Source organism: Littorina saxatilis, linkage group LG7, assembly GCF_037325665.1.
Source record: "Littorina saxatilis isolate snail1 linkage group LG7, US_GU_Lsax_2.0, whole genome shotgun sequence".
NCBI lineage: Eukaryota > Metazoa > Mollusca > Gastropoda > Littorinimorpha > Littorinidae > Littorina > Littorina saxatilis.
In genome coordinates this window covers 53,086,341-53,100,201 of record NC_090251.1, presented here as the reverse complement: position 1 = coordinate 53,100,201, position 13,861 = coordinate 53,086,341, and the positions used below count along the sequence as shown (strand labels likewise).

Below are 13,861 nucleotides of genomic sequence, written 5' to 3'. Positions count from 1 at the left end.
AAAAAAAGAAAGGTATGTTATTGGAACGTTTAATTATGACAAAACAAAACGTTACAGTCCCTGATCTGGACTGGGTGGTCGAGTGGTAACACACTTGCGCTCGGAAGCGAGAGGTTGCGAGTTCGACCCTGGGTCAGGGCGTTTGCAATTTTCTCCCCCCTTTCCTAACCTAGGTGGTGGGTTCAAGTGCTAGTCTTTCGGATGAGACAAAAAACCGAGGTCCCTTCGTGTACACTACATTGGGGTGTGCACGTTAAAGGTCCCACGATTGACAAAAGGGTCTTTCCTGGCAAAATTGTATAGGCATGGATAAAAATGTCCAACAAAATACCCGTGTGACTTGGAATAATAGGCCGCGAAAAGTAGGATATGCGCCGAAATGGCTGCGATCTGCTGGCCGATGTGAATGCGTGATGTATTGTGTAAAAAAAATTCCATCTCACACGGCATAAATAAATCCCTGCGCCTTGAATATGTGCGCGATATAAATTGCATAAAAATTTAAAAAAATAAAATCCCTGCGCTTAGAACTGTACCCACGGAATACGCGCGATATAAGCCTCATATTGATTGATATTGATTGATTGATCTCGGACTATGCATGCGATCTTTTAAGTCAGACAGACAAATCAATGTGTTGCTTGTGTCTTCCGAGCGATCTCCTGGACAGTTTGTCAGATAAGTTTACTCTCTGTATCATAACTGTCTGTCTGTCTGCATGTCCACCTAAAAGACCATTGGGTTGAAGATCAGAGACTAGCTGTAATGCTTTGATTTTGTTATAATTAAACATTCTAATCTTCTTCTTCTTCTGCGTTCGTGGGCTGAAACTCCCACGTACACTCGTGGTTTTTTTTTTCACGAGTGGAATTTTACGTGTATGACCGTTTTTTACCCTGCCATTTAGGCACCCATACGCCGTTTTTGGAGGAAAACATTCTAATAATATACCTTTCTTGTACGTTGGCAGTCTATTTGTTTTTGAGAATCTTGAGGCCGAGCGCTGTTTAGAGTTCTGATCAACAAAGGGAAGTAAGTGGTCTAAAATGCATACGACATGTGTAATATAGTAAATGAGAGTTATTCGGAACCATTCTCCTGGCACCTGAGAGAATAACCAAGCATGGAAAGGACCAAGCGACTTTCATCCTCAAGGTTTGTTCTGAATAACTACTCTCACTTACTCTATTACACATGTTGTATGCATTTAGAGCGCTTATACTTCCATTTTTTTTTAATTTGTTTTTTGATTTCCGCAATCGGGGCACCAGTCCTGACCTCCTTCTTGTAGAACTGCACGTTCCTCAGCTTCTCCTTGATGACCTGCTTGATGTTGAGCAGAAACTCCTGGGTGCCCAGGGGACTGAATCGTTCCCCTGTAGAAATCCACAGTGGTCCTCTCACTTGTCCCCCCTTGCTTTGCAGGCAGTCATCAAGCACTGGGGCTGTGAGGGGGAAAAATAAATTGAAAAATGTCTTGAGTTTTGACTTTTTACAATGTTCCAGAATGTTATGTTTTAGAGAAATCAAAAACTGCTCCTATACTTGGCTTATTCTATCCCCTATCTTATTAAAATGTTTTCTCGGTTTGTTTTTTTGAATAATGGTAGATTTACAGAACTGCAGTTATAAAGATCTCTGATGACAGAATTAGATTTATAGGAACTTGAAATCGTGTGCAGATCAATTATGTATGATCTGTCTCAACTTCCAATACCCACTGTAATTTCCACACATTAAAAAAAAAGTAAAGCATCTGCTGCACGCGTGTGGTGTTCTTTACTCAGTGTCTTTTTATGAATCCATTACCATCAATTCTGCATTACATTTTTGTCTCCTGAGTTCTACTATGCATTATTCTTGTCACAAAAAGACTTGATGAACACAACTCAAGAACCTAATTACGAGCTGGCTGACATACAATGATAATGATGCAATGATAAAGACTTTAATTTTTCAATCTGAGGTTTCTTCTTCTTCTTCGTTCACGGGCCGAAACTCCCACATTCACTCATGTTTTTTGGTTTTTACGTGTATGACTGTTTTTACCCCACCATTCAGGCAGCATACGCCGATTTCAGGGGAAGCATGCTGGGTATTTTCGTGTTTCTATAACCCACCGAACTCTGATATGGATTACAGGATCTTTTCCGTGCGCACTTGGTCTTGTGGTTGCGTGAACACACGAAGGGGGATAAGGTACTAGCAGGTCTGCACATAAGTTGACCTGGGAGATCGGAAAAATCTCCACCCTTAACCCACCAGGCGCGGCCAGGATTCGAACCCACGACCTTCCGCTTTGGAGGCCGGCGTCTCACCACCAAGCCATTGCGCCCGTCTAATGATGCAATGATAAAGATTTCATTTTTTCAGTCTGACATGTGACTCACTGTCTTCAAGATCCGTGATTTCATTGCCTTCCCAGTCGTAGGCTTTCTTGGCAAATCTTCTCAGCTCTAGACGGGCAGTGCAGGCTTGAAGAAACTGAAAAAGGAAAAAAGGCATTTGCATAATATACTCATAAGATTCTACACCATCTTTCTCACACACACCTATGAAATAACACGTACTGCACAAACACAACCATGCAGAAACACTCATTCACACTCATCAACCCACTTTCTAACACACAAATAAAATCACACACAGGATCAGATACATCTCATTCATATCACACACACACACACACACTCACACACACACACACACACACACACACACACACACACACACACACACACACACACACACACACACACACACACACACACACACAGAGTCAGAACAGTGAGAAACTCAAGCCAACTTGCTCTTGAAATGTCTGTCTAATTGTTTCCCTTGTATATTTTCTTACCTCGTCAAACTTGTGTGGCTCCACGACCACTTCATGAGGCTCTGAGCTCTTGCCATTCAGGTAGACAATGATTCTCATGTTGTTGGTATGCGCCAAATCCCTGGAACAAACCAACCAAAGGATGTTACAAACAAAATCTATGAGCCTTAAATTTGTCTATGCTGGTCTAATCTTAACTAGTTTCCTGAAATTTATATCACAAGCTACATTTTTTTTTCAAAATAGATCTCCCTTCAAAAAAACCCACTATAGACTGTGTCAGGATGAGCCCAGTAAAGATGATAAATGTTGTTTAACGCCCTCAAACCATCAGGAGCATGTGCCCCGGTGTTACCCCAACTTTAGATGATTTAAAGAAGAGAAAAAAAAAGATAAATAAATAAAAGGGGCAGCCGCGAAGGAGGTTTGGCTGTCGTGCTCAAGCTCCTAGCCACCAAGGCACCAGAGCTGGAGGTTGGTGTCAAGTAGTGATGGAGTTGGTTTATAGAGCTGTATTCAGGAAAATAAAACATTTGAGGTGGCTTCAGCTGCTGGAGCTATTTTAGCTAAAGGGATCTAAATTCTGATTTTAACTGGCATTCATAAGACTATCTTTGAGCGCTTTTATCTAACGAGGTTGTTACCTTGCTTCTTGCTCTGTACGCATGTGCACATACACCCTTATCAAAGAAAATCACCGCCACTCGACTCTTCCTACTAGCCGAGATAAGCATGGTCAGCCAGGCGCCCCATGGCATAATACCACACGCCGACACAGCCATCCAAACATCAAAAGATTACCGGCAGCAACTGCATGTAGCACCGAGGGGTAGTTCCGGTAAGTTTAAAGCCGTCATGTAACTTTGGCAGGTCGAAAACAGGGTTTCATAAAAGACATTAAGGGCGACTAACAGCATAAACAGCGCCACCATGTGTTCAAGTGCCGCTGAGGTTGTTTCCCGAATACCGGTCCTAGCTGGGTCATTGCAGGCATCTTCTTCTTCTTCTTCGTTCATGGGCTTAGACTCCCACGTTCACTCATGTTTTTAGCACGAGTGGATTTTTACGTGTTTGACCGTTTTACCCCACCATTTAGACAGCATACGCCGATTTCGGGGGAGGCATGCTGGGTATTTTCGTATTTCTATGACCCACCGAACTCTGACATGGATTACAGGATCTTTTCCGTGCGCACTTGGTCTTGTGCTTGTGTGTACACACAAAGGGGGATAATTCACTAGCAGGTCCGCACATAAGTTGACCTGGGAGATCGGAAAAATCTCCACTCTTAACCCACCAGGCGGCAGTGACCGGGATTCGAACTCACGACCTCCTAATTAGGAGGCCAATGTCTTACCACCACGCCACTGCGCCCGTCATTGCAGGCCTGTTTCTTACTTGACTCTCTTAGGCATCCTGTGCTTGGAGCGTTTCTTGCCCCCTTCAGGAAGGATGATTCCTTTCAAGTTCCACTTGGCTCCCTGGCGCACAATCAGGTTTTCTGCACAAAGTGGCTTCAATTGTGATTGGCATTCAATTTAGCATCAGAATACTTTTATGTGCAAAAAAGCACACACTGCATGGGCATGCAAATTCCTCTTGTATTTACATACACATGCATGCACACAAATACACACACATATATACACACACGCGTGCAAACACACACACACACATTTATTTGGGTTTTAAGTGAAAATGCATACGCATGTTGTGCATGTGTTACATGACGTTTATCCCCGAGTACGCTAGTACAAGGGTCCAGCAGACTTTAATTGTGTGTCTGTGTGTGTGTCTCGACTTAACAGCTTATTGCTGGGAAACTACTGGGCGCAGTTCGTTCAAAAGTTGATACACTAACTTGATAATAGGTCCGATTGATCGTATTAAAACTTCATAATGTTACCTGGGACCTAAATGCGAAATAAACCACAAAAAAAACGACTTGGCGGTGGGAGGAATTCGCGGTGCAACAGCCAGCCAGGCAGTCTGATAGAACGGTGCAAGGTCTCGGCAAACCAAGACTATGCCATACTCGTAGCAAAGCCGCCGAATGGTACCGTAAACCAAGAATAGTGACGTAAGAAAATAGAATGTCGTCTTTTGATTTGGAACGTGACGTGTTTTAGAATGGAGATGTGGTAGTGTGTGTGTGTGTGTGTGTGTGTGTGTGTGTGTTTGTGTGTGTGTGTGTGTGTGTGAGAGAGAGAGGGAGAGAGAGAAGGAGTGAGGGAGAGAGAGTGTGTGTGTGTGTGTGTGTGTGTGTGTGTGAATGTCTGAAGAGTACTCGGGTCTAGCGCGAGCGTTTTTTATTCTTCTAAAAGAGCAGTCCTGACAGGTGCTTCCCCACACACAAACACACACATGTGGATACAGACACACACACCAATCAGACTAAAAAAATTGCACAGATATAAAATAGACATGAAATCCCCACAAGAACGCCAAACTGTACTAGTGATCTCACTTTTTGTAGGACCAAAGGGATCCTTATATCCTTCTCCAGTAGAAATGTAGACGTCAGAGTGCGGAGGAATGTCCTGACCCCGGAAGATTTCCACTCCATCTTCCAGAAACATTCGACGTGCTGCAAACCCCAGCCCCAGTTTCTCTGTCACAAACTCCAGCAGCTGCAAATATGGGGACGATTTTGTGTGAGTTTATTTTTGTTTTGAACTGCCAACACACCAATATCATATTTAACAGCATGGAGACACCAACGAGAAAACCCCCCATTATATTCACTCATAAAAGTGCCCATGTACGTACGTTCAAACACATACATGCATACAATACCAGCATGTCCATTGTTCACAACCACACACACACACACACATACAAACACTCTCTCACATACGCAGTCACATAGACACAAACTCGCACACATACACTACACTACATCAGAAACACATCCCCTACCCCTATCACCCCAGTCTTTTTCATTGCATTCAGTCTCTACCCAAATGAACTATAAATTTAGTCAATATTACCTGGATAACTGAATAACTTAAGTGGAGGATAACGCTTTTTAACAGTTTTATTCTATTTTCTTTCAATGACTGAGAGCCTTATAACTGTTTTTCACTGAGCCCATGATGGTGACTTGAAGAAACAACAAGTCGCGTAAGGCAAAATTACTACATTTAGTCAAGCTGTGGAACTCACAGAATGAAACTGAACGCACTGCATTTTTTCCCAATGACCGTAGTCCGCCGCTTGTGCAAAACGGAGTGAAACTGACGAGCCTGTTCAGCGCGGTAGTGGTTTCGCTGTGCTGCATAGCACGCTTTTCTGTACCTCTCTTCGTTTTAACTTTCTGAGCGTGTTTTTAATCCAAACATATCATATCTATATGTTTTTGGAATCAGGAACCGACAAGGAATAAGATGAAATTGTTTTTAAATCGATTTCGGAAATTTTATTTTGATCATAATTTTTATATTTTTAATTTTCAGAGCTTGTTTTTAATCCAAATATAACATATGTATATGTTTTTGGAATCAGGAAATGATGAAGAATAAGATGAACGTAAATTTGGATCGTTTTATATAAAAAAAATTATTACAATTTTCAGATTTTTAATGACCAAAGTCATTAATTAATTTTTAAGCCACCAAGCTGAAATGCAATACCGAAGTCCGGCCTTCGTCGAAGATTGCCTTACAAAAATTTCAATTTGATTTAAAAATGAGTGTGTGACAGTGCCGCCTCAACTTTTACAAAAAGCCGGATATGACGTCATCAAAGGTATTTATCGAAAAAAAGAAAAAAACGTCCGGGGATATCATTCCCAGGAACTCTCATGTCAAATTTCATAAAGATCGGTCCAGTAGTTTGGTCTGAATCGCTCTACACACACACACGCACAGACAGACACACACACATACACCACGACCCTCGTCTCGATTCCCCCTCTATGTTAAAACATTTAGTCAAAACTTGACTAAATGTAAAAACATTATTCAAAAGTAACATGAACGTGTGCACTGACTATTTTCAGGTTTGGAGCACATGCATGGACAAAGACATCTCTGGTTCCGTTCTTGAAGGCGCACACAGTGATGGTACGAGGCTGTCTTTTGAAGATGCTCTTGGCTAAAAAGACAGTACAAACATCACTGAAGAAAACTGTATGTGAAACAATCAATTACACATTGCAGCTATCAGTGTGTGTGTGTGTGTGTGTGTGTGTGTGTGTGTGTGTGTGTGTGTGTGTGTGTGTGTGTGTGTGTGTGTATGTGAGAGAGAGAGAGAGAGAGAGAGAGAGAGAGAGAGAGAGAGAGAGAGAGAGAGAGAGAGAGAGAGAGAGAGAGAGAGAAACAATGACAATGAGAATTCTTTATTTTCGAGGGTTACAAGAATAAGCATAGATAAACTTTTTTGCATCATTCTGGCACTTGCCCTAAAGAGGGACTAAACTATTTTACTACAGCAGTCCCTGCAATGTACGGCCCCCGGAGTGAGCGGACACCTGACATGTACGGACACATTTGCTCGGCACGGAGTGTTTTCCTTCTATATTTGCCCCCCCTTATTAACGGACACCTGCAAAACGTGGACGCGGACACTCATTTTCGGTCCCAAAAGCAGGTCATACCTCCAATGTGCGGACAGACCATCGTCAAATTTTCACCACAACAAAATCGATAACAGAGCAGTCCAGCTCTTGGAACAAAGATCACAGCCGCAATGGTGTGATGACAGTCACTGATAACTTGAGTGCACGTGTACCCATCGTGTGTCTGTGTGTAACCTCTTTCATTGACAAGATACTCTTGTTTCCCCTCAGCCTTGACCAGTGAGTCGGTTGCCTAATCTATGAACCCTTCAGTTGTCTTGCTTTGTCAAAAGTTACGACACAGTCAACTGGTTTTGCTCTGAGTGAACAGTGCAGCTGGTCTCTCTGCCCACAGCCCCCAACAGTACATGGCTGGAGGGAGTGAGAGAGAGAAAGGCAGGGGGGGGGGGTGGAGGGTTAGCTGGCTAAACTCTGTGGGGTGTCGATGTCCGGTGTCACCGCATGTCAGCAGGAAGAGCATTGGAGAGAAATAGAGAGGTGTACTCTTCCACACAATTTCCAAGCATCAGTTGTCACGGCTTGGGGTAGGCATTAGTGAGGGAGAGTGGGAGCTGTGTTATGTACAGTGTATTTCCGACTGAAGAGTGAAAAGTCACTGCCATGCCACATGATCGGCATGCAGTCAATAAAGCCAGACAAGAAACAAATAAATTACTTGATTATGACATGCAGCTCTATCTGCTGCTATTTATTCAAACTGGTTTTCAAGCTTATTCTTGCAAAGCATCTGCACACGCTCCTCTGTGCTGTGTTTGTGTGGCTGCTTTCGTATGTCAGAGCATGGTGAGTGTGTTCACTGCCTTGAGGATTTATTTTATCTCTTCTTTTCAACACTTTTCATACAAATCATTTTTACAGAACGTTTAAAGAAGTATTAGGAGTTTATTGTTATTGTTTAGTAGCCACAAGAAATGATAAGCACAGACTCAATCCTGTTGTTTGTGTGTCTCTGTGTGAGTGTATGGGGGAGGGGGTGGTGTGGTCACACCTCCCGTGACCGGACACCTGCAATGTACGGACAGTTTTGCTATGGCCCAAGGGTGTCCGTTCATGAGAGGGACTGCTGTATAACTATGACTTGGGGAAAAAAAAAAAAAAAATGGTTACATAAAAACATTAATGGTAGAACATATAAGTTTATGTACATGAAGCGCATTATGTAGAAGCATTGTAGATCATAAGGTTGTGTTCAAAACTGGATGTAAAGCAATGAAGATAAACGAAGTAAGCATACTTTGCAACAATACATTAGCTCAGCAAAACAATGTATTACAGAGCCAAATCTTTGTGATTTTGTCACAATAGAGAGAGAGAGAGAGAGAGAGAGAACTCAGAACTCAGAACTTTATTACATAAGGATAAAGGTTTTAGGCTTAGCCTAATCTTCCAACCTGTCCTTGGAACATATACAGAGAATAATTGTAAACGAAAGCAAAGACTGCGCACATACACACACACACATCCACACCCACGTATACACACACACATGCACACATAAACTCACACACACACACACACACACCCACGTATACACACACACATGCACACATAAACTCACACACACACACACACACACACACACACATACACACACACACACACACACACATGCACACACACACACATGCACACACACATGCACACACACACACACACACACACACACATACACATACACACACACATGCTCGCGCGCTCGAGCGTGCGCTCGCATATCTACACACAAGCACATGCTATCATTTCATACCTAAAATGAACAGTATCTAATCAAAGTATTAAACTAGTAAAACATCAAAATAATGGTCGAGTATAAACATAAAAAACAAAACACTTAAGAGCATTGCATACATTATCCGAGTACACAATGGAAACTAGACATCAGGGGCAGTTTATAGTGTGCTCAAATATGTGTGCAACTACCTTTTAAAGGCCTTTAATGATGCGGATCGTTTGATTTGAGAGAGAGAGAGAGAGAGAGAGAGAGAGAGAGAGAGAGAGAGAGAGAGAGAGAGAGAGAGAGAGAGAGAGAGAGAGAGAGAGAGAGAGAGAGAGAGAGAGACAGAGACAGAATAGATTTTTCAATGTGACCTGTACATTTTTATCAATTGTCTTTTCAAAGGAATGTTAAAATTGTAAAATTGTGTATTAGATTTTATTTATAGCTTAATACTGTACAGCACTGACTGCATGAGTGCACAGAATTGTTCAATCTGCCCTCCTTCTATTTCCAATTTTCCTTTATTTTCTGTTTACAGTGGAACTGTATTAATTGTTAATTTTGTAGCACTGGAACTTGCATAGCATGGTACACACCTGATCCAGGTCGGGTCCGTCGACTCCTCCCAGATCCCACAGAAATCCCTGACGTTGGCCTGCATTCAAAAGTAAACAATGGAATCACATCATTTACCCTGCATTTAGATAAAAGCCTGCTTCAACATTTCAAAGAGGTACCATGATTAGACGATTAACATAAGGGATTCCTTGTCTGTCCACACATTTTAAATAAACCGGTAATATATTTCATTCAAAACGGAAGAAAATGAATCATATACAAATAGGTGTTGCAAAAATGGAACAATTAAAGCAAAACTTTGTCTGTTCTGAACCGTTCATCATGTGAGAGTATTCATGATACAGTGGAACCCCTCACAACGACCCCCCTCTCTAACGACTACCCCGCCACAACGACCCTTTTTTTTTTAACCGATGTGTTTCCTTATATAGTTGTCACCAGTGTAGCGACCACCCCGCTCTAACGTCTAAGGACCAACCTGATTCCAAAAACATATAGATATGATATGTTTGGATTAAAAACACGCTCAGAAAGTTAAAACGAAGAGAGGTACAGTAAAGCGTGCTATGAAGCACAGCGCAACCGCTACCGCGCCAAACAGGCTCGTCACTTTCACTGCCTTTTGCACTAGCGGCGGACTACGTTCAGTTTCATTCTGTGAGTTCGACTGAGCTTGACTAAATGTTGTATTTTCGCCTTACGCGACTTGTTTTTAAGTTGCTTTAAGCCTCATTTATTTGATGTTAAGGAAAATACAAATATATCCAGGATAAATGCATAAAGTCATGTAGTTTAAAATAATGTGCTCCCTCCCTCTCTTGCACATGCAAAATAATAATAATAATAATAATGCAAACTTTTATAGCGCTATTCTAGAAATGTCTACTCTTAGCGCTTTAGAATACATACATCGACCAAGCATACTATACACGCACAGGCAAAGAAACCGACCAAACATAACCAACAAACTATACATGCACAGGCAAAGAAAACGACCAAACATGCAATACACGCACAGGCAAATACCCCCCCTCCTCTTCTTAACAAGCGTAAACATCAGAAATAGAAGGCTTAGTACAACATTTTCATTTTTCATTTTCATTACTTTATTGTCCCATCGCTGGGAAATTCGGGTCGCTTCCTCCCAGTGGAAAGCTAGCAGCAACGGAGTCGCGCTACCCAGGTGTCTGCGTGTTTAGGTGTATTCAGCCACCTGCACTTATGGCAGAATGACCAAGGTCTTTTACGTGCCATTGTGATGACACGGGGGTGGAACATGGCTTCCGTCTCTGGGTCTGCACATAAAGTTGACCTGTGTCCGTCCCGGCCTGAATTCGAACCTGCGACCTTCCGATCACAAGTCCAGTGCTCTACCAACTGAGCTACCGGGCTCATAATTTACCAGGCTCTGGAGCAATTGTTTTTCATACTGACTGCTTACAAAAAAAATGAAAAGCGCGGTGGGTATTACTAAACAGTTACTACAATTCTGAGTGACCTGCTGAAGCACAGCTGGTCTCTGCTAAAAAAAAACTTGGTCAACATAGGTGGGGTGGAGAGTGTTAAAAGGGGAAAAGTCTGAAATTTGGAGAGGGGGTTATCTGTACAGAGTGACGTCATGAAACACTAACCTGTATCTTCTGATGGGAGCGCTGGCCGGCCTGCTGAACCGTGAGTAATGACCGTCCCTTGGGGTCGCTGGGTCCCACATGCTTTCGTCGGCAATGAATTTCGCATCAATCTTGGGCTTGGAGCTTCTGGCGCTTATGGTTGCGGTGGAAGCAGAATACGGACGTCTGTGTTTTCTGGCCATTTTACCATGCATTAGGTTTGCATGTGGCAGTCGTTGAAGATAAGGTGAAGGCGGCAGTCTGAGGAATTGCAAGAAGTAAATGGGTGTAAAAAGTGTTCTTCAGGTTACGCTGTTGGTGGAACAGTTGATATTTTTCTATGAGGCAGCTGAGACAAGCCAATAGCTCTTGATTATTAGCACTTGTGAGCCATGGTACTGTATCCCTGTGTAATTAAAGGCACAGTGCAGCTCACAGCCTTCGTTTTGCGTTTTTGTTGCAGCTGAGTGCATTTACAGTTCAAAAATCCTCCTATGGTAGTAAAACAAACCCAAAACTACCCAACGACGACATCTGTGAAGCTCGACAGTTTCTTGTTCACGCGAGTGCATAAATTAACCTAGTTATTACGTGGTGTTTGGTCGGAGTTCAAATCAACTGAGTGATTCCGGCCTCCATTTTGTTTTACACAAACTCATGATGACGTCTGACATAGTTTGCTAGTGACGTGTCTTTTTGTGCATGATGTGGTGATCTACCTGATCTAAATCTAGATCCAAAAATAGGTCAAGACCAGCCGGGTCTGAGTACGAAATTAATTCGTAAAAAATCGCAGTTCTTGACTCTTTGGGTGCAAGTCAATGAAACTTGGTAGTTCTTCTAACGGATAGCTGCCTGAGGTATGACTAAAAGCCCCAGGGGCTCCGTGCACCTGGATTTGACAAGTTCAGTACCTTTAAACTTATGTCTTTTTGTCGAGAAGACAAACAACAAACAAGAGTGTTCTGAGACTGCTTCCCGATAATATTAACAGTGAAAGACCCACTGCACTGAAACACAACAGGTAAGTGAATGAAACAGTAAACAAGTTGCATAAAGCAATATCAAAACATTAAGTTAATCTATCAACCATAACATTAAAACTGAAAAAAAAAGTTGCTCAAAGACTTTTCCTTAGAACTACTTCTTTTTGGTTCTGATTTTTTCTCTCTCCATCAAGTATGTGCAACACTCCAAACAAGTACAGCACATCATGAGACCACTCCCCCCCCTCCCCCTCCCAGTCCCATACACACACAGATAAAAAAACACACATCCTATTCTCTTTACAGTGGAACCCCCTTTTTAAGACCTCCAAACATCTACATTGGGGTGTGCACGTTAAAGATCCCACGATTGACAAAAGGGTCTTTCCTGGCAAAATTGTATAGGCATAGATAAAAAATGTCCACCAAAATACCCGTGTGACTTGGAATAATAGGCCGTGAAAAGTAGGATATGCGCCGAAATTAATGGCTGCGATCTGCTGGCCGATGTGAATGCGTGATGTATTGTGTAAACAAATTCCATCTCACACGGCATAAATAAATCCCTGCGCCTTGAATATGTGCGCGATATAAATTGCATAAAATAAAAAATTAAAATAAATCCCTGCGCTTAGAACTGTACCCACGGAATACGCGCGATATAAGCCTCATATTGATTGATTGATTGATTGATTGATTGATTGATTGAGAAAATCAGGTCTTAAAATGGGGATAAATCTACAGAGGTCATGAAAAGAAAATCTGAAAAATAAAGTCTTAAAAGGGAGGGGGTCTTAATAAGGGGGTTCCACTGTATTCCTTTCTATAGCTTACCCCAACAAATAACTTTAACATGATAATAATAATAATAAACCACTTTTTTCTAGTGCACGTCCCGATTCACAGCTCCAAGCGCTTTACAATTCCAATAAACACCTCACACACACACACTCTCTTAGTCTTCAGGGGTCGACATTAACTTATTTGGCCTGAGGCCACACTGGCCCCGGAGATGGAAATTGCTGGGGCGGAAAACAAAAATCTGGGGCCCACTCTTATTCATGCCAAGTATACCTTCAGAATCTCCACTTTTTCCAAGTGGTTCTCCACTATAAGATCTGCACGGACGGCAATGCATTGTCTGTTTTTCTTCATCGTACTGAAGCCAGGGAAATTCTTTCAACCATTTGACATTGAAATTACGACAGCGCTTCGTGCTTTTGGCTGCATCGGTCTCCTTTTTTCATTTCTCTCCACCCTGTTCTTCATCTTCATGTCTTTTTACACCAGGGATGTGTCGCCACATTTTGCGTTTGGCATTTGAAGGCGATAATTATCTCTCACGCTAAAGAGCGCAATCTGGGAGTTATTTCCCTTGCGGCATTGTCCTTCGATGATTTCAATGGTTTTTTTTCCTTGACTGCGGCATTGATCGTAATGCAAATTTCAGTGACGACTTTGACTGGCGATTTTTAGTGATTGGCTCTGGCATTAGAATTTTCGGTTTGTCATTGTTGGAATTTATCCTGGGAGTGGGCCCCAAGCTTCGGCAATGTT

At 42.2% G+C, this 13,861-nt stretch overlaps 1 protein-coding gene across 2 annotated transcripts in view; it reads right to left on the bottom strand.

Annotated features, from left to right (window-relative positions):
* The window catches only part of LOC138971798 (doublecortin domain-containing protein 1-like), a 101,701-nt gene that overhangs the window by 85,426 nt on the left and 2,414 nt on the right, over nt 1-13,861 (bottom strand). For both annotated transcript variants that reach the window (XM_070344615.1, XM_070344614.1), the window contains exons 3-10: nt 11,340-11,579; nt 9,726-9,784; nt 6,825-6,928; nt 5,301-5,463; nt 4,232-4,334; nt 2,855-2,954; nt 2,391-2,484; nt 1,279-1,445 (exon numbers count right to left, since the gene is read on the bottom strand). In XM_070344615.1, coding sequence (XP_070200716.1) covers nt 1,279-1,445; nt 2,391-2,484; nt 2,855-2,954; nt 4,232-4,334; nt 5,301-5,463; nt 6,825-6,928; nt 9,726-9,784; nt 11,340-11,579 — 1,030 coding nt within the window. The remainder of the gene's footprint in view (nt 1-1,278; nt 1,446-2,390; nt 2,485-2,854; nt 2,955-4,231; nt 4,335-5,300; nt 5,464-6,824; nt 6,929-9,725; nt 9,785-11,339; nt 11,580-13,861) is intronic.